Genomic DNA, 18,339 nt, shown 5'->3' on the forward strand with positions numbered 1-18,339 from the left:
AATACCTGATGTGCTAGTAAAGTATAGTCTTCAAAAGGTTTTGTTTCAAGTGCTCCATCTGCCATCTACTTAGCCTCTTTCCTTCCTCCCTGCGCAGTCTAATTATAGGATTGGGATTTATATTTGGAATGTAGAATAATTCTTCAGATGTACGCATTCACATTCAACCTGATTTCTCAGAGTTCCTGGGAAATACTGCATCACATTTTGCCATTTTCTATGCACTTCAAATATTGGCATTACCATCACATTCTTTTTTCAGAGATCATTGGAAGGAGTTAATCACCTGAAGAGTAAGAACTGAAGATGACCAACTTGAGGTCCCAGGACTATACACAGTTCCTAAAAGTCTTGATGGCAGCCTTCAGAGAGCATCAAAAGTTATTATCAAATTGTAATTTTAATTCAATAGAAGGGAAAAATTATTGTGTATATGATTAATAATCATGTGAACAATAATTACATAATAATAAAAATAATAAATAGGTTTAATGAATAGGTTGAGAGTTAAATCCTAGGTAGCGGCAGATACTTCTTTCCTAGGGCTCAAAGAAAAAATATCTGCTGCAAACTCCGTGTGGCATCAGGAAGGGCATCCGGCCAGTAAACGCTCAGCTTCATCCAGTCACCCTGACTCTACCCTGAATTAAGAGATTATAGGGTCATAAAAAAGGAGGGTTTTAATGATCCCTATATAAAATAAATCAAATTTAGTCCCGCCCTTACTATAATTACTTTTCAGAAAGTATTGGAGTCCTCAGCATGCTATCGAAGGCCACATATAACTCTTGGCCTGGAATAAGATGTGCTTATGAAGATGTTGGAGATCATGATGGCACAGACATTCAAGATGATAGTTTAATACTTGCACCTGTTTTTACATTTTAACACAGAATTATGTCATAGATATGCACATCAAATTCCTATTAACTTAAAAATTTGCATGTGAGGTGCAAATTTGACACATTAAAACCAAGGCTATCTTATTTTATATCAATATTATTTGATTCTTAAGTGAAAATATACTATGATTCTGGAAAAAAATGTTCTAAATCAGATATACTGTATATATCTTAACAATTTATAACCTGAAGTGACAATGGCATATATATAGCACATTAATGTTATAAGCTATATGACCACTGCAACATTTTTTTCAACATCCAAAATTTGTTGAGTTAAAGTACTTAAGCTCTGCAAACAGTTGATGTTTTACTATATTATTACAGAACTATTGCAAAGCACAAGTCTCTTTCGATTGCAATGCAGGTAACTCAAATAAATACATAAATCTAATGTGGTGTACTTAATGAGATTTAAAGTTGTTCAAAGTAGTGCAACATTTATGTCAAATAGAGTACATTTTAATATTGAAAAAGCAGGCTAGATAATAAATCAAAACCATTTTTACTGGAATCCTTAAACACATAACAGACAATAGTAAGCAATTCTCTATATTGACTTTTTAAGAAAAACAAAACGTTGAAAATGATAAGTGTATTAACATTAACATATTGAAGAGCCATGCTCATAAATTCAATCAGCTGTCCAAAAATGAGGGGTCCTTGGTGTTCTCTGAGCTTGCTTGTTTTCTTGCAGACGTTTCATTACCCAAACTTGGTAACATCATCAACATCTGCAAAAAAACAACCACCAAGTTCAGAGAATACCAAGGACCCTTCATTTCAACCTGAGCTGCAAATATTCTCCTATATCAGTGGTTCTCAACCTTTTTAATGCCGCAATCCCCAACCGGTCGTAAGTCGAGGACTACCCAACTGGTTGTAAGTCGAGGATTTTCCCTGCCCGGGAGCACCGCGCATGCGTGGTGCTGCCCCCTGCGCCAGCCGAGGCGTAGCTGGCAAGTGGCAGAGACGGCGCAGGCCGACCACTGGCTGGGCCACCAGCTGGCCCAGCCCAAGGGAGGTAAGGCACCCGCTGCGCCCCACGCGCGCCAGCAACCCTCCCTGCGCCCACTGGCCTCCCACCCCTGGCCCTCTTTTACTTACATTTTTAGTAGTTGCTCAGCAGGGAGGGGGTGGAAACTTCCAGACAGCTCGCCTTCGCTGCAGACAACTTGCAGCATGTTTGCAGAATGGGACTTTTGGCGGGCTCAGCAGGGCATAGACAGCCTGGACAATTCCTATTGGCTTTTGAAAGCCAATAGAATTAGACTCTATTCAAGAGAGTCTATTCTATTGGCTTTCAAAAGCCAATAGAATAAAAGGGAGTAGCACAGCTAAGGAAAAGGGGAAAAAAATGGCGGACTGCATTGTTTGGCGACCCCGTGAAATGGTCGTTCGACCCCAAATGGGGTCCCGACCCACAGGTTGAGAACCACTGTCCTATATTGTCTAAAGATAATTGATTCAAATGTCAGGTTTAATTTAGATGGGTTTCCCTCCATTAATTTATGATGAAATTATAGCTCCAGAAGTTCCATTAATTTGTGATTGAATTTTAACTTCAGAAGTTGCAGGTGCTTCATCACTGGAGGCTTTTAAGAAAAGACTAGACGGCCACCTATCTGAAAACGGTGTAGGGCAGTGGTTCTCAACTGTCCTAATGCCGCAACCCTTTAATACAGTTCCTCATGTTGTGGTGACCCCCAACCATAAAATTATTTTTGTTGCTACTTCATAACTATAATTTTGGTACTATTATGAATCGTAATGTAAATATCTGATATGCAGGATGTATTTTCATTTCTTTCCTCTCTTTCTCTTCTCTTTCCTCTCTCTTTCTCTTCTCTTTCCTCTTTCTCTTTCCTATTTCTCTCTTTCCTCTTTCTCTTTCCTCTCTTTGTCTTTCCTTTCCCTTTCCCTCTTTCCTTTTCTCTTGCTCTTTCCTCTTTCTTTTCTTTCCTCTCTCCTTCCTATTTCTCTCTTTCCTTTCTCTTCTTTTCTCTCTTTCTCTTCTTTCTTTCCTCTCTTTCTCTTCTCTTTCCTTTCTCTCTTTCTCTTCTCTTTCCTCTTTCTCTTCTCTTTCTTTCCTCTTTTTCTTTTTCCTCTCTTTCTCTGAAGAACCAAGAGATTCCTAGGAGCCCCTCCTATCTGCCAGACAAATGGATCAATATTTTCAGGGATTTGGGCGCTGAGCACCGCCCCATTCCCTTGGCTCCTTCAGACTTCTCACGCTGAGTGGTAACAGCAATGTGACACTACCGGCTCTTCAAAAAGTGAGACTATCGCAAGTCGGCTGAGCTGTTTTCACACCTCTGTGGGCCACACACCCCTCCACTTCGCCCCCGCTCAGTCTCCTGCGCGGTCCTCCCTCCCCCCCTGCCGGGATGCTGGAGAGATGCACTCTCTCGTTTTCCGCCTCGCCGCGAACGCTTCTCTTCGGGTGTTGTCCTCCTTCGCCTTACAAGGCTGCGCGCGAGGCTCCCCCCCCCTCCTCCTCGTAGGTGGCAGGGGGCGGAGCTGCTTGCGCCGAGGTTTTGGGACCCCGCTTGGCTCTTCCCTCCTAGAACCGAGCGCGGCGACCGCAGCTGGTTCTGCGCTCCGGACCAAGCTGTCGCCCGCCCGCCGCCCCGACGCGTGCCGAGCAGCTGCGGAAAGGCCGCGCTTTGCAGCTTCCATGTGCGCCCGAGCCGGATCGGCGCAGGCAGGTCGGTAGAGGTTTTGGAGTGGCCGGGGGCGGAAGGCGATCCTTGTCCGATTTAAGGAGCTGTCGCTACCCAGCGCCGCTCAGTTGGAGCCAAGCCGTCTGGGGCAAAAGGCACGAGAGCCTGCCCCAGGGGAAGGTGGGGGCGGACCCCCGCCCGCTTTTGCTGCGCCTTCCCAACACCAGCCCCGGTTCTTCCCAGTGCCAGATCGTCCCCTTTCGAGGCGGCGGTGGGAAGCCAAACTTAACGGCAAGTCCAGCGGGGCAGGCTGGCAAGCGCCTTTTCGGTGTCGACGCCCGGCCGTCCGGAGAAAGGCCGTGACTCAGCACTTTGTGTGTGTGGGAGACCCCCTGCCCACCCCATTTTCCCGGATTGACAGCCAGCGCGGGAGAGTTTGCACAGAGCTTCCCCCGTTTGCGCCTCTTCTTCTCGGTCGGTGCCCGTTCCTTTGATCGCGGGGAGTGGGCGAAGCAGGCACCCGGGGGAGAGGGGAGGGGCGGCGCGCGCCTCGCTTTAACGCGGGTGGAAAAAAATCTGGGGATGCTCGAAGAAGGCTCCTCTGCCTGATCCGGGCCTCTTCCTTTCCCAGGGGTGCTGGCTGGGTTTTGTTTTTGAAAGGACTCGCAGATTTTCCTCCTCCCTATTGCCAAATGCGGTCAAAGCCCATTCTTTTTCCTTCTGCTCTGAAAGGTGATCGGGTTGGTGGTTTGTTCTCCTTTGGGACCTAGGCAGATGTTAATAACTCTGAGAAGAAAAACAGTGGAGGCAGAGCCTGATTTGTGAAAGCATTAACTTTCTCCTCTTACAGCCTCTTTTAAAGGCGTCAAGACCATTTGAGTTTTTGTTCTATTGTCTTTGAAGCTCAATTTGTTCCTCCCCTCAAGGAAAAAGAACAGGAGGCAAATGTTTTGGTACTGTGGTTATTTTATTTCTCCTACCTCCAGTTTTTCTGTTCTAAAAGAAATTCCAGGGATTGTCACTGACACTGTGTTATTGGGCACTCAACTGAAGATTGAGATTGCAAGACTAACTGGGCTGCAATAATATGGATGACCACTAAATAGCAGCAGTGAGAGCTTTTAGTATATCCACTTGCTGCCCACAACAGTCACCCAGATTTTTTAGTAGTTCTCTGCTGTCTCAGTCAGAAGGCAAGGCAGATGTGGGGCTGCCCTGCTGACTTCTGTGACTTGACCATAGGCCTTGTTGGGTGGTATTTCCAGGCTCCATAAAGCTTCCACTGCTCACTTCCCCATGTCAAAAGGACAAGAGAGCACTTTTTTTGTTTGTTTGCCAGCTGACAACCAGATGTGGTAGGAAAATGAGAGGGGGGCTGACCTGTTTCCTTAGCAAACTAAAAAGTGGGGCTTTGTGATTCATGGGTTCATTTCCACTTGACACCGAAAGCCACAATAGCAGTATCCAGAGCTGGACCTGGTAATCTTCCTGCAGCTTCCCAATTCCTGGCAGGACTCATCCATCCTTTCATTCTGATCATCATCATTAGAGGGTTATTGGATTGGAACAAGCTATTCTTGCTTGTTGCAGTTTCCATCCTGTATTTCTTACATTGCCCCTCCCCCCCAGCTTGGCTTAATAGTGAAACTTCATTTTCATCGCTGCTTTTCCTGCCCGCCTTCCCCATGTTGAAAGAACTCATGATTATTTACCTCATCTTGCTCCCTTCCATAATGCTTCTCATTACAATTACAGCTTCCACTGGGGATGAAGAAGTAACAAGAAGAAGTTCCGTCTCTGCCATACCAGGAATCTTAAGGATAAAAGAAGTGAGTTTGACAGCGCTTATGGAAAATTTCCTTGGACTCCAAGGTTCCTGGGACTGAGGAAATACCCACAGATTTCCAAAACTAGTATATCAGGTGGCGATTTTGTTCCAAGTTCCTCTGGGTCATCATGACTGGGAAAATGGCCTCTAGCCTGACTTGTACCGGAGTGATCTGGGCCTTGCTTTCCTTCCTTTGTGCTGGAGCCTCCTGTGTGGGTTTCTTCATGCCTTATTGGCTGCTGGGTTCTCAGCTGGAGAAACCAGTCTCTTTTGGCACTTTCCGGAGATGTTCCTATCCTGTTCGAGACGAGAGCCGCCAGATTACAGTAATGGTGGAGCAGTGTGGACGTTACGCATCCTTCCAGGCCATTCCAAGTGTGGAATGGCAGATCTGCACAGTGGTGACCGGTTTGGGCTGTGGCCTCCTCCTTCTAGTGGCCCTCACTGCACTTATGGGATGCTGCGTATATGAGCTGATCTCCAGGACGGTGGGCAGGGTGGCTGGAGGCATCCAGTTCTTGGGGGGTAAGTACCTGCAAACTCCTGACCTTGGAACCAATGCCTGCCAGCACAGACACAGTGCCTCCATTGTTCTTGCTGAATCAAATTCTTTCTTATATTCATTTTTCTGCTAAGGCCAGCCTCTACAAAATGGGAGGGGTGTATTTATAAAGGGAAAAAAAGACAGTGAATGGAATTTCAAATGCTGAACCCTTTTATCACAGTATTGTCATTTTCCTGTGGGGAAAGAATTGTTTCAGAGTTCACTCTAATCTCTTGTCCCTGAATAGTGAGATTTTCCACCCATTACTTGCAGGGAAAGAGTACTTGACTCAAGTCATGTTTGCCTGAAGGAAGCCTTATTGTTTTGGTGAGAACACAATACACCACAATTCTAACCATTTATACCGAACAGAAAGACCACTGTATTTCTTGGAACATCCCCTCAGCTGTTTATATTAAAATGGGAAACATAACTTATTAGAAAATAGATTTTAGACTGGTGCTCAGATCATATTTTGAAAGTTATTCTCCCTTCCCCAAAGTCTGCTTAAGTCTCAGAAATAGTTTCCTCTAGTTTATTGTTTCTGGCCATATGGTTTTAATTCTAATTTTTCCTTTGTGTGTGTCTGTGGCTGGACTCCCTCTTTCTTTGTGTGTGTATGTTTGCAGCTGTTTTCAATTCTATCTTCTGCAGCTGTGAAGGGGGAGAAAAAAACAAGAATTATGTAAGAAGTCAAGATTTTATGACATTTTGTGAGGAGGTAACGCAAAGCCTCCCTTGAGCTGAGCCAAACTTCTGGCTATTAGAGACACATCCGTGCAGTTTTCTGGTCAACAGTGTAGAAGTGATTTTCTATTACCTTCTCTGGCACATTTTTTTGACTTCCCCAATTTTGCCTCCAGCCTTGGAATACCCTGGTGATGTGTCATCATGGCACTGTTGATGGTTTAAGCTTGCTTTGCTTCCAGATCTGGATACTTTTGGCCAAGTGCTGCCTCCTGCTGAGATGAGCTTATGGGAATTTTGTTTTCTGACAGTGAGGTGATGGTGGTAGAAATGGAAATGGCTTGCTGATAATGGTCTTATCTCCTCCTTTCTAAGCATTCTGAAAAACAACAACCGATGTTGCAATGCAGAGCTCATAGAGTATATCAAATTTCTATTCTGATGGTATAAATTAAAAACCAGGCTCCACAAACACTGATTGGCAGTCAAAGGCCACGATCCCAAATCCTTAATCTCTATACACCAACACCAACAGCACCAGTTCGATTGGAGCAACATAAAAATCATTGGCCATGCTATCAGCCGCCATGCTCGTGAGGTCATCAAAGCCTGGCACTCCACAAGCAGTTCCATCAACAGACACACTGACCTACAACTAGCCTACGAATCATAATCCAAATCAACCACACAGCCAACCAGAGACAGCACTGACCCTCAACCAACTTATGCAAGCCCCCCCCCCCTGCCACCAGCAATTCACCTCCCAATGACCCTGACCAGATGTAACCTCTCCATCCCCAAACTCACTGATGACTCACACCTGACCTATCACAAGATCCATCACAGACCCTCATGTGATACCCCCACACCCGAAGCCCTTATAATCAGAATAACACCGTCATCCCCTAAACCAGTGATGGCAAACCTTTTAGAGAACGAGTGCCCAAACTGCAACCCAAAACCCACCTATGTATCATTTGGGTGCTGGATGGGCGTGGCCCATTGGGTGTGCTTGGCCCATTGGGTGGGCGTGGCCACGGTGGTAACAGCAGACTGGGTGGGACTAAAAAGTTCAAACAATCAATTCCAATTTTGCGAGACCTTTTTTTTCCCCGCAAGAAGTTGAAATTGATTGGTCGATTGAACCTTTTTTTTTTTTTTTGCACACGGCAGTGGAGGCCTAAAGCAAAAAGGTTTTATAAAACCCAGCTGTCCCCAAAAGTTGTCCCGCATGTATCCGAATTTACAGCCCAAATGTTGGAGATGTGGAAGTTTAGATGCAACCTATTTTCACATTTGGTGGACCTGTAGAGATATAAAAGCTTTTTGGATTAAGATTTGGTGGAATATTCAAAAGATTTTTAAGAGGAAGATAAAGTTTACTCCGCAGTTATTTTTGTTGGGTATTATTGTAGATATTGATGTTAAAGAAATCAATTTGATGTTGAATCTTATAACAGCTGCAAGATTATTAGTGGGACAATATTGGAAGAAAAACTCTCTGCCTACTATGGAAGAATGGATACTTAAGGTATTTAGCAGAAATGGCGAAAATCTCCGCTTATTTAAAGGACCATTCACAAGAAAAATATATTATGGTTTGGAGAAGATGGATTGATTACATTCAAAAGAGATATGAAACTGAAAAGTATTATCTTATATTATATTAAAAGTATTATCTTATTATAAATATGAGCCAGCAGTGTGCTGCAGCTGCCAAAAAGGCCAACACAGTGCTAGGCTGCATTAACAGAGGGATAGAATCAAGAACACGTGAAGTATTAATACCACTCTTCAATGCCTTGGTAAGGCCACACTTGGAATACTGCATCCAGTTTTGGTCACCACGATGTAAAAAAGATGTTGAGACTCTAGAAAGAGTACAGAGAAGAGCAACAAAGATGATTAGGGGACTGGAGGCTAAAACATATAAGGAACGGTTGCGAGAATTGGGTATGTCTAGTTTAACGAAGAGAAGGACAAGGGGGGACATGATAGCAGTATTCCAATATCTCAGGGGCTGCCATAAAGAAGAGGGAATTAAGCTATTTTCCAAAGCACCTGAAGGCAGGACAAGAAGCAACGGGTGGAAACTAATCAAGGAGAGAAGCAACCTAGAACTAAGGAGAAACTTCCTGACAGTAAGAACAATTAATCAGTGGAACAGCTTGCCTCCAGAAGCAGTAAATGCTCCAACACTGGAAGTTTTTAAGAAGAGACTGGACAGCCATTTGTCCGAAATGGTGTAGGGTTTCCTGCCCGAGCAGGAGGTTGGACTAGATGACCTCCAAGGTCCCTTCCAACTTTACTACTACTATTATTATTATTATCTTGCATATGAGTAGATTTTAGATAATTATTAATAGTTTTAATTATATCATTATTTTAATTTATAATTTGTTAACACTTGTTTTGAAAAGGAGTTAAAGTGTGTTAGGGTTTTGATTGATAATATAGTTGGTTAACGTTAGTTAGATTATGTTTATTTGTTACCCTGTAATCAGCTCTGGGAAGTGGGGGAGGGGTGGGAAGGGGTGGGAGGGGTTTATATTGTATTAAATTTGTAAAACTTTTAATAAAAAAAAACCCAGCTGAAGGCCTAGGACTGGGGCGATGGCACGCATGCCCAGAGAGAGGTTTCTGCATGCCACCTGTGGCATGCGTGCCATAGGTTCGCCACCACGGCCCTAAACTCTGCTGAAGATGTTACCCAGCCTGGTAACAAAACATTCAGAAACCAATCCACAAGCTCGGAGAACAAACCTTCACCCTCATCCTATAGCCGAGCTACAGATATTCACCACTATTGCATAAGTTAATACTAGTGGTTACTCTGCAATTTCTCTTTAAAGCTACATCCGTCCAAACTGGTTAAAAAAGCATGAAGATATAGGATGGACTCCACTGTCAATAGAAAATATTCCACTCACCTAAAGCATACTTCTCAAAGTGTATTGGGTGATAAAATAAATTAATAATATACTAACACAAACTTGGTGTAAATTCAGTTGGACCGTTCTAATTAAATTCTAATTAACTCTTCCAAATGACTCTTATGGAAGGAGATAAAATTAGGTGCAAAATTCACACATGCTAAAATTAATGCTGAAATGTGTAGCAAGTATCATTTATTTTTCTTAATTAGGGAAAATGTACTCAATTAGCCATGTTTAAAATAATTATAAGCACGGTAATAAAATAATTCCCAAAGAAAGGTTTTAATCTAAACATAACATATTCATCTCTCTTCCAGTTTCCTCTCTTTCTGCCATATAAATTATTTATTTCAGCTATTAGTGGAAAGACTTTTGAGAAATTTACATAATATTCATAATTAGCTTTGTTTAAATAAAAATGAACCTGGTAATAAACATTTTTCCATTGACTGAGGGTACTGGAAAATTTCCTTCAAAAGATTCTGATGTGAAGTCTTTCAGAAAACTCTACTAACAAAGAAATTGGATGTTTACGCAGTAATACTTGTCTGGTATTGAAATTAATTTTGCCCTCATTTTCTACTACCGGTATAATGTTTGATAAATTTCTGTACAAGAGTTTCATTTTGTGGCTGTTTTTATCAAATTTCATCCTTCTCATTAATGAAAAATCTTACTCTAACAATTTGCATTTGTCTTGCAGTACATGTCTTTCCGTAGCTACAGTGAAAAGTTTTGTGTGTGTGTGTGTGTGTGTGTCAGTGAAAAGCCCTGGAATATATCTTAAGACAGTGAAAATCAAAGCATGCTTTCTTTGATTTTCACTGTCTTAAAATGTGAATTACACCAATTCACAGTGAAGCATACAAAGCATTAAATGTGAATTAAATTTAAAGCATTAAATTAAATTTAAAGCATTAAATTCACTGTGAATTGGTGTAATTCAAATCTCTTTTATTATCTAATTAGTTATATGATTAACATTAAGAGCTCTGCTGTCCTGTTTAGTTGACACATTGAAGAATAACTTCTATTCCAGAAAACAGATTACAAATTCTGGTTACTTAATGAGGTTGTGAATGTTGAATTGGGCACTCCCTTGCCCAGTTGCCTTGTTCTCATAACAGTAGCTGGACAGTGCTATTCTGTGTCTTGCTTAGATGGTTGGTGGAGAGGAACAAGTTGCCCCATGCAAATTAGTTAGTATCCTAGGATCCTTCATTCAGCAGCTGAACAATGTGACAAGGATAGCAAACACTTGGCAACTATAAGTACTAGCCAGACAGAGACTATTCCCTCTAGTTGCAACAACAGGGACAGACTACACCCCTAGCAACCCTGGGCTGGAAAGCTCCAATCAATAGGCCCAACTTGGACAGCAACTCAAACTGATGACGCTTAACCCCTGGTTTCCCCCTTCCTTTAAGGCAATGGCTGGGGCTGAAGATTAAAAAAAAGGCCTTTTGTATGATGTGCTCAGCTTTTGACTTGCAGCTCCATGGGGGCAGAGTGACCAGGGGGAAACTTAGGCTGAAACTTTGAGTCATGTTTTGACACTGAAACAAAGATAAGAAGCACCGAGAACATACAGAACATTTTGATATGTAATTGTGCAGAAGGCACACAACAAGTGAACCATGAAAAATAGCAAGGCGTTGGAGAAATAAAATAATGGGTGTATGTATATGCTTTTTAAAACCTCGTACAGAAGGGCTCTGAAGGGAAGTTACATTTCTAAGGAAAAATCTAACCTAACAAAAAGAAAAATGGATTTAGTTTATTAACATGTAGCTTCACTGATATTTTATGGTAATGTATGATTCATTCGTTAATTATTTCTCTTTGCTCCCCTTTTTTCATATCTTCTTCTTGTGCCATATCCGTTATTGGATGTTGGCGATCCTGTTTTTATCAGCAGCTGCACAAAAAAGTGCTGCTGAGTTTTGTCCAAACCAGTCCCTTAGATTTTGAAGCCACGATGTTCTTCTTCTGCCTGGAACTCTTTTGCCTTCAATCTTTCCCTGTATGATTAAATGGAGTATGCTCTATTTTTCTGGGTGTCGCATCACATGTCCAAAATATTCTAATTTTTGTTTTTTAATTGTTTTGATGATTTCCCTTGGCTTTCCCAGGCGGCTTATCACCTCCTCATTTCTGATCTTGTCAACCCAGCTTATACATAACAGCCGCCTGTAAATCCACATTTCAAATGCTTCTAGTCTATTCAGATGGCCTTCTGTCAGAGACCAACTCTCTACTCCATAGAGCAGGATAAAAAAAATATAGCATCTGATAAGCCTGATTTTCAGTCTTAGGCTTATGTCGTGACTGCAGAAGATTTTTTTCATTTTGAAGAATGCCATTCGAGCTTTCTCTATCCTTGTCTTTACTTCAGTGTTCATGTCTCAGCTTTCACGTAAATTTCATGTAAATATGTAAACCTTTTTCAGTCTGAATTAAATTTTGTCCTTACTACTATCCAGCTTGCTGGCCAGTCTCTACGAAGAGCAGCACTTGCTAAATTACTTCATAAGGGAGATCCTCACTGGAGCCAGGATGCAAAGAAAGGGCCAGAGGCACAATTCCTATGTTTAATAAAAAGCAAATTATGCTTGTAGCCCAGGCATGGCCCATCCCAAAGGTAGCACATTTCACAGATTTAATAACAGAGTGAATAACCAGCTAAAAGTAATCCGAATGGATGGTCTCTCCCCCACATGTTGTATTTTGTACTACTATTACATTGGCTATTCTTAAATCTTTTATGGAGTGGATTGGCAGGTCATTTCATGTAGAGAAAAAAAAAAACATTGGTTTGATGTATACCTGCCTCTCTGTTCAAGGTGGCTGACAAAATTTCAAACGAGACAGAATATAAAAATAAGGATTAAGATCAACGATAAAAAACCCTAAAACCATAATGACTGCACAGTCAGTTTTGTAAGGTGTTTAAGGCTAGAAAAGTCAGTGCCAACCTCTTAAATGCTTAGTGATTTGCTCTTCTTGCAATTAATGCCACAGCCTATTTAAGGTTTTACTTTCTCTGTGCTCAGTCGAGGAAAACTCCAGTACTGTATCATTTTTCATTTTGGGAAATTCTTATGACTTGCTATTAATTCTTCTAATTAATTTGGAGGAACATATTGGAAGTTTTATTATATCCATTCGCAAGTGTGACTGTTCTTGATTTGCTCAGTCTCTAAATTGTTTCTCTCCTTCTGCCTATGGAGATTCTCAGTCATCCAGATCATGGTTGTTCCAAAAGTGCTTTTTTCAAAAGGCAACCCAACTTTGTTTTTCCTTGAAGACATTTCGCTTCCAGAAGCTTCCTGGATGAGAAGTGAAACATGTTCAAGGAAAAACAAAGTCCAGTTGCCTTTGAAAAAAAAAAGCACCTTTGGGTTTCTCTCCTTCTCTTCAGTTGTGATTCCTAGTCTGTCCTTCTCTCCAAATTCTTTGCCCTCTCCCCGCTTTATCCTCCCTAGTCTGATCTGTCATTGTTTTTAAGTCAGATGTGTCTAATAGTAGGACTCAATAATGTTCAAATACAGCCTAAAATACAGTGGAGGACTGCAGCCCAATGAGACCCCAAAGTCTGGAAAACGTATATGATTGTAGCTATTTCTATAAGACTTGTTCCTGCACCTTAAGATCTGAAGAGATGCCAGAATCTCATTCACTTCCATTTTCTCTTTGATGTATTTACCTGACCTCTGTTATGAGAACTAGGTGGGAAATGATATCAATTTTTCAACTTCAGATACATTATTTGTGTACCACATGTCAAGGATCTGAGTCATTTGCTTTGAAATAATAAAAGAAAATGAGGTATATAAGTGTAATTGATCCATTGGGAAGTTCCCTAGCAGCGGAAATAAGTCAGTCAGCTACGGTAGTCCTGAGGCTTATTATATATAAAACAAGCAACAAACTCCAGTTCTTTTCTGCAAGGTTAGATGTTTGTCTTAGGAATTCCCCCATGGCTCATTAAAATGTGTCAAAGCAATGAAACTCACACAGCCCTAAATTCTGTTGCTGAGGTGATCGTTGTTTGTTCTTCATTTGAAGTGTTTGTCTCTGTTATACTATATTTGTCTCTCTTTCTTGCTCATCACATTTTGATTCTGCAGGAGTTTTTGAGCCAATATTTTCCCCAATGTATCTTACAACAATTAAAAATCAATGCATGGTGACTATGAAAGGGAATTGTGCATGATTGTAGATGTAACCCATGCCTTTTCCTCAGGCTTTACAGACAAAAAGACCAGGCATATAAGCGATGAAATAATAGGAGAAATGGAAAAAGACAAGAGATAGCAAAATATCAAATGTCTTCCCCTGAATCAAACCTTTCCTTGTGTTGCCAGTGCAGGTTGCCAGCAAATTCTGTCTGCACACAATGTTGTGAGTTACAAGGCAGACAACCACGTGTTTAGCATAGTCTTTGGCACAAACCTAGCATGTAAGTTAGCTTATTATTCAATTTACTAAATAAATTAAACATTTAGATTAATTACACAAATTACAGTGTACAGTGGGTGTGTGATGTGAACATTGACTTCATTTTCAAAATTTCTTTTTTTCTCTCTCCAGCCCTGCCTGGACTTGCAGAGAGTGAAATAGCCGGAATAAAGAACATGGTTAATTTTATTTCGCGGGTAATAGAAATCATGTCAAATAACACTTTTCCTTTCAAGTAAAGAGCTACCTGACATATTCAGCCCATAGCATTTCATACATTGATATGGAGTGAAAGTTTATTACTTAGACTTGTGAAGTTTATGAAATGTATATTATTTAAACAATATTGCTCAGGTTTGCTCAGATAATATTGTCTATTATTTCAGTTGGTTTTCTCAAATCTCTTAAAAATATGTTCTTGGTGAGGTAGAGTAGAAGTCTCTGAACTATTTCACACGTGACTTCATTTGTTCAGTGATGCTCTGCAATTTAGGCACAGCCTGCAGTTGTTATTTTACAAATATTTTTAGCTCAACTAAAAATATTTTCCTTTTTCCTGATTCCTTTTTAAAAAGACACCAGTGTGTCTTTTTAAATGTAAATCTCCTGGACCACAATACTAAGTAATTTCACCAACAGAAATGACTAAAAGGTAAAGCTTTGGGGGAAGGTAGGACTAGTATATAATTGAATGCCAAATTTATTTACAGGTTCTGGATTCTGTCCAGGGAATGCCTGGATGCAAAAACTAGCACAAAAGAAAAAAAAAAAATAGGAGGAAACTTTCCATCATCCTACAATCCATACACGGTTCAATCTGAACATGATAAATCAGGCAACATTAAATTGAAATTAGGTGCACTTCCTCATCTTAATACTAAGTGCCATCTCAGTGCAATTGCCTTCCTCTTATCAAAGGAAACAAGCTTCTTTAAACTTGATATATAAACGTTTATGAAGGGTCCATTTAGGCTGCCAGAATACTGCTGAGCCCAGATAATGATACATGCATGACTGGGGATCAAAATATCTGATCGATTTTGTTCCATCTGTTTTTCTGCCAATCAGCCCATTGTGATCTAGCGGCACACTCCTTTGAAGATGTTCTGCTTGCCAAGAATTCCATGTGCAGTTATCCAAAAGAAGTTCTCTTTCAGGGATTCTTCCACAAATACCTCCTTGCACCAATTACATCTTGATGCAAATTCATTTTCTAGCACCAGATTGAAGACATCTGCTCATGCAGAATTTAGATAGCTGGTAGTACTGATTTTAGTTGCTATCACTGCTGCTGTTGGTCTCGCTGTCTTGTAAAATGAATTTAAGTTTTTGTAATGTTGCGTTATATCTCTGCTTTGGGATTATAATGATTTTTTTTTTAAGCAAGGAAACGCTTACTAGGATATATATTTGGTATGTCAATTGGACTATGGTCATAGGGAAGCACATGAATTGGAGAGCTGTTTGCTTTATTTTTCTTCCTGGAGTTCTGTGTTTCCTGTTCAATTCTTGTGTATGGCATATAGAAACATTGGTCAACATTGTGTGCTTTCTCTTTCCATTGTGGGGAGCTGACATATCTTTAATCAAGTTCCCAGGTATACTTCAGGTATATCTTTAACAAATCAGCTGTAATGATTGCTCAAGTGCTTAACTAACAATTGCTCCAGTAGAAGGAACAGTGCAAAAATTTCCTACCTGATTAAGCTTTCATTAGTTTTTATTATGGGAAATTTCCTTCAAACATTTTAGCCCTTTTCTCTTTTTACATAGTGAACGACAGATGCAAAGTGTCTGAAAAAATACATACCAGCTCAATAAAAATAAGGCTAAAGATTTTATTGCCTTCCACGTTTCATGAGAATGTGTGGTCTATTAGCAACATCCCTGGGTGCCATAAAACATTTCTGACAAAGGACTTTTTTCTAGTCCCCACTTTTGCACACATGGCTGAAAGCTCCTTTCCCCCTTTATGTATTTATTATTTCGACTGCTATAGCCACCTAGAGTCATGTGTTTGTCATGTGTGAACACATTCCCATGAAATGTGAGAGATGATAAAATATTTAGTCATATTTCTAACATTCTAAGAAATGGAAAGTGATAGATTAATCCCTCGCAGGCTGTCTGCACATCTGCAGACTATCATTCATGTTTCCAAACTGCCAGGAGTAGAGTTTCCTCTCATTGCAGAAAAATAGCAGGGGATCATAATAATCCCTTGCTTCCCTTTCCAGTAATCATATCAGCCAGCTTAGGCAAGGGCCAGACATGCGTTTGGCACTCAGGCTGTCAGAGAATATTCCTCGCATCAGCAGGCACGGCTTTGATATAAATGGCGAACAACAATTTGTTATCCTAGACCTAGAAAATCATTTCTTGGAGTACTGCACACAGGAAGTCCTTGAGTTAGGGCCATTCATTGGATGACAGTTCAAAGTTACTCCTCATAAAAAAAAATATTTACAACCTCTCCTTGAAGTTAGGACTGTCAACACCACCCCTGCAATTACGGGATGCAATTCGGACACTTGGCAACTGGCTGGCATTTAAATACTGGGTTCAGCATCATGCAGTTATGTGATTGTGGTCTGCAACCTTCTTAGCTGGTTTCCAACAAGCAGTGCTAATTGGGGAAGCTGGATTCGCTTAAAAACCGTGGGGACTTGCTTAACAACTATGGTAAAAAGGGTTGTAAAATCAGGTCTGGTCAGGTGGTGACTGGAAATACCAGTCCCAATTGTGGTTGTATGTTGAAGACTAACTAGAGTAGCCAGAAAATGATCCAGAAAGTTAGCTGGTAATCATTTATGTTTTTTTTACATTTGTGCCTTAGATTTCAGTTGGGATTCTAGGACTTAAGTCAGTCATTTTCTCTCCCTTTCCTCCTTTCCTTAAAACTGAAATACTAGATAGATTTTGTTCAGAGACATAGTTCTTATTGTTGCCAAATTTGGAGGTTCTTGCTGGGCAAAAATGCTTTCCCCCCCTTCTTTTCTAATGTTGGCAGCTCATCCCTCTTTCATAGTTCATTGGTAGCTTCATGTTTAAAATGAGGAGGTACAGATAACTTCTTAGTGTATTCCAATTTTTATTATATTTTTCTAAAAGGTAATCGTGAACCATGGATGGATTTAAAACACATACTGTAGTAGATACCCACACATGATGTAGCTTTGTATAAATCTAACAAATAAAATGCCGTTAAAGTTCAATATTCTTTTGTTGGCTAAACTCCAAATTCTAGATAACCAGTCCAAATGGGTAAATCTTGCCAATTCTTTTGAAAGCAACCTTGAAGGAGACAGATTTTAGCAAGAGGCTTTAGGAAATTGGGGCAAGGAAAAGAGCCATCAATAATACGTTGTCATGTTTTGAGCTTCCAGGTGAAGATTTATGGAAGACAGCATTGTAACAGAGATTGACAATCAGAAGGTGAATTCTGGCCAGTGTAGTCTTTCTGGACAAGGAGAGATTGTGAGATCACCCACTCCAAACAGCTGTTCCTTGTGAGGAGACTGCAGGAACTGATTGGGTTTCCTAAAGTCCCTTCTACCCAATAGACTAAGTCTGAGAGATAGCCACGCCTCTTGCCGGGTTATGCTATCCCAGTTCCGACTTAGTCTTACACTCAGCAAGACGCATTGGTTTCTCTCTGCTAGTCAGGTTGTATTTTTCCCTGAATTATCTATCCGTGTATTATCCTTCCTCTACTTCGTGGAGGCCCTGAACACTGGCAGATCGACTGGGCTTTGGCCCGACAATCTCTGTAGTCAGTGGATCGCCGTGCTGCTTCCGGCCGCCATTTTAGGTGTCCGTTTAAAGGAGCTGCTTAGGCAGTGGGAAGTGCCTTTTCTACTGCCTTTATTATTGGGGAGAAAAAAGGGGGCTGAGGGAATTTTTCAGGTGGTTAATTAGGCATATATAACACAACAAATTTGTCCTGCCCCAGTCCGGAGTCCTCTGGCTTCCAGGCCTCTCCACGTGCTCGGAGCCACCATTTTGGATTACTTGGGGCTTGTTACAGAGCTATCAGTGTCCCTCCCCAGAGTTCTCTGAGTACAAGGGGAGTGTCAATGAAGCGATTCCCTCATCTTCTTCTTTAGCTTGGTTTCCTTGGACAATTTCCTCGCACGTGGGCAACAGCCATTTGGTGCAGTTATCATTGGTATCCTACCTCACACATAGTCGGCCGCCATTTTGTGTGGCCCTGTCCTGCTTATTGGTGCCCTGTTACTTCTGCAGTTTGGATCCAGGCACATCCACTTGGCCTTGCCTCAAGCAAATCCACTTGATATTGCCTCTGGCAATACATTAT

The 18,339-nt window shown here is 41.2% G+C and overlaps 1 protein-coding gene across 3 annotated transcripts in view; it reads left to right on the forward strand.

Moving 5' to 3' along the window:
• LHFPL6 (LHFPL tetraspan subfamily member 6) overlaps positions 1 to 18,339 on the forward strand; it is a 51,552-nt gene that overhangs the window by 7,944 nt on the left and 25,269 nt on the right. The window contains exons 1-2 of one of the 3 annotated variants that reach the window (XM_039353313.1): positions 3,288 to 3,610; positions 5,321 to 5,918. In XM_039353313.1, coding sequence (XP_039209247.1) covers positions 5,522 to 5,918 — 397 coding nt within the window. In that variant the 5' untranslated portion in view covers positions 3,288 to 3,610; positions 5,321 to 5,521. Of the gene's footprint in view, positions 1 to 3,287; positions 3,611 to 3,658; positions 4,040 to 5,320; positions 5,919 to 18,339 lie in introns of those variants that run through there. The other 2 variants (XM_039353315.1, XM_039353314.1) reach the window with 2 other exon arrangements.

This window comes from Crotalus tigris, unplaced genomic scaffold (assembly GCF_016545835.1).
Source record: "Crotalus tigris isolate CLP2741 ecotype Arizona unplaced genomic scaffold, ASM1654583v1 scf7180000018510.657491, whole genome shotgun sequence".
In the NCBI taxonomy this organism is placed as follows: Eukaryota; Metazoa; Chordata; class Lepidosauria; order Squamata; family Viperidae; genus Crotalus; species Crotalus tigris.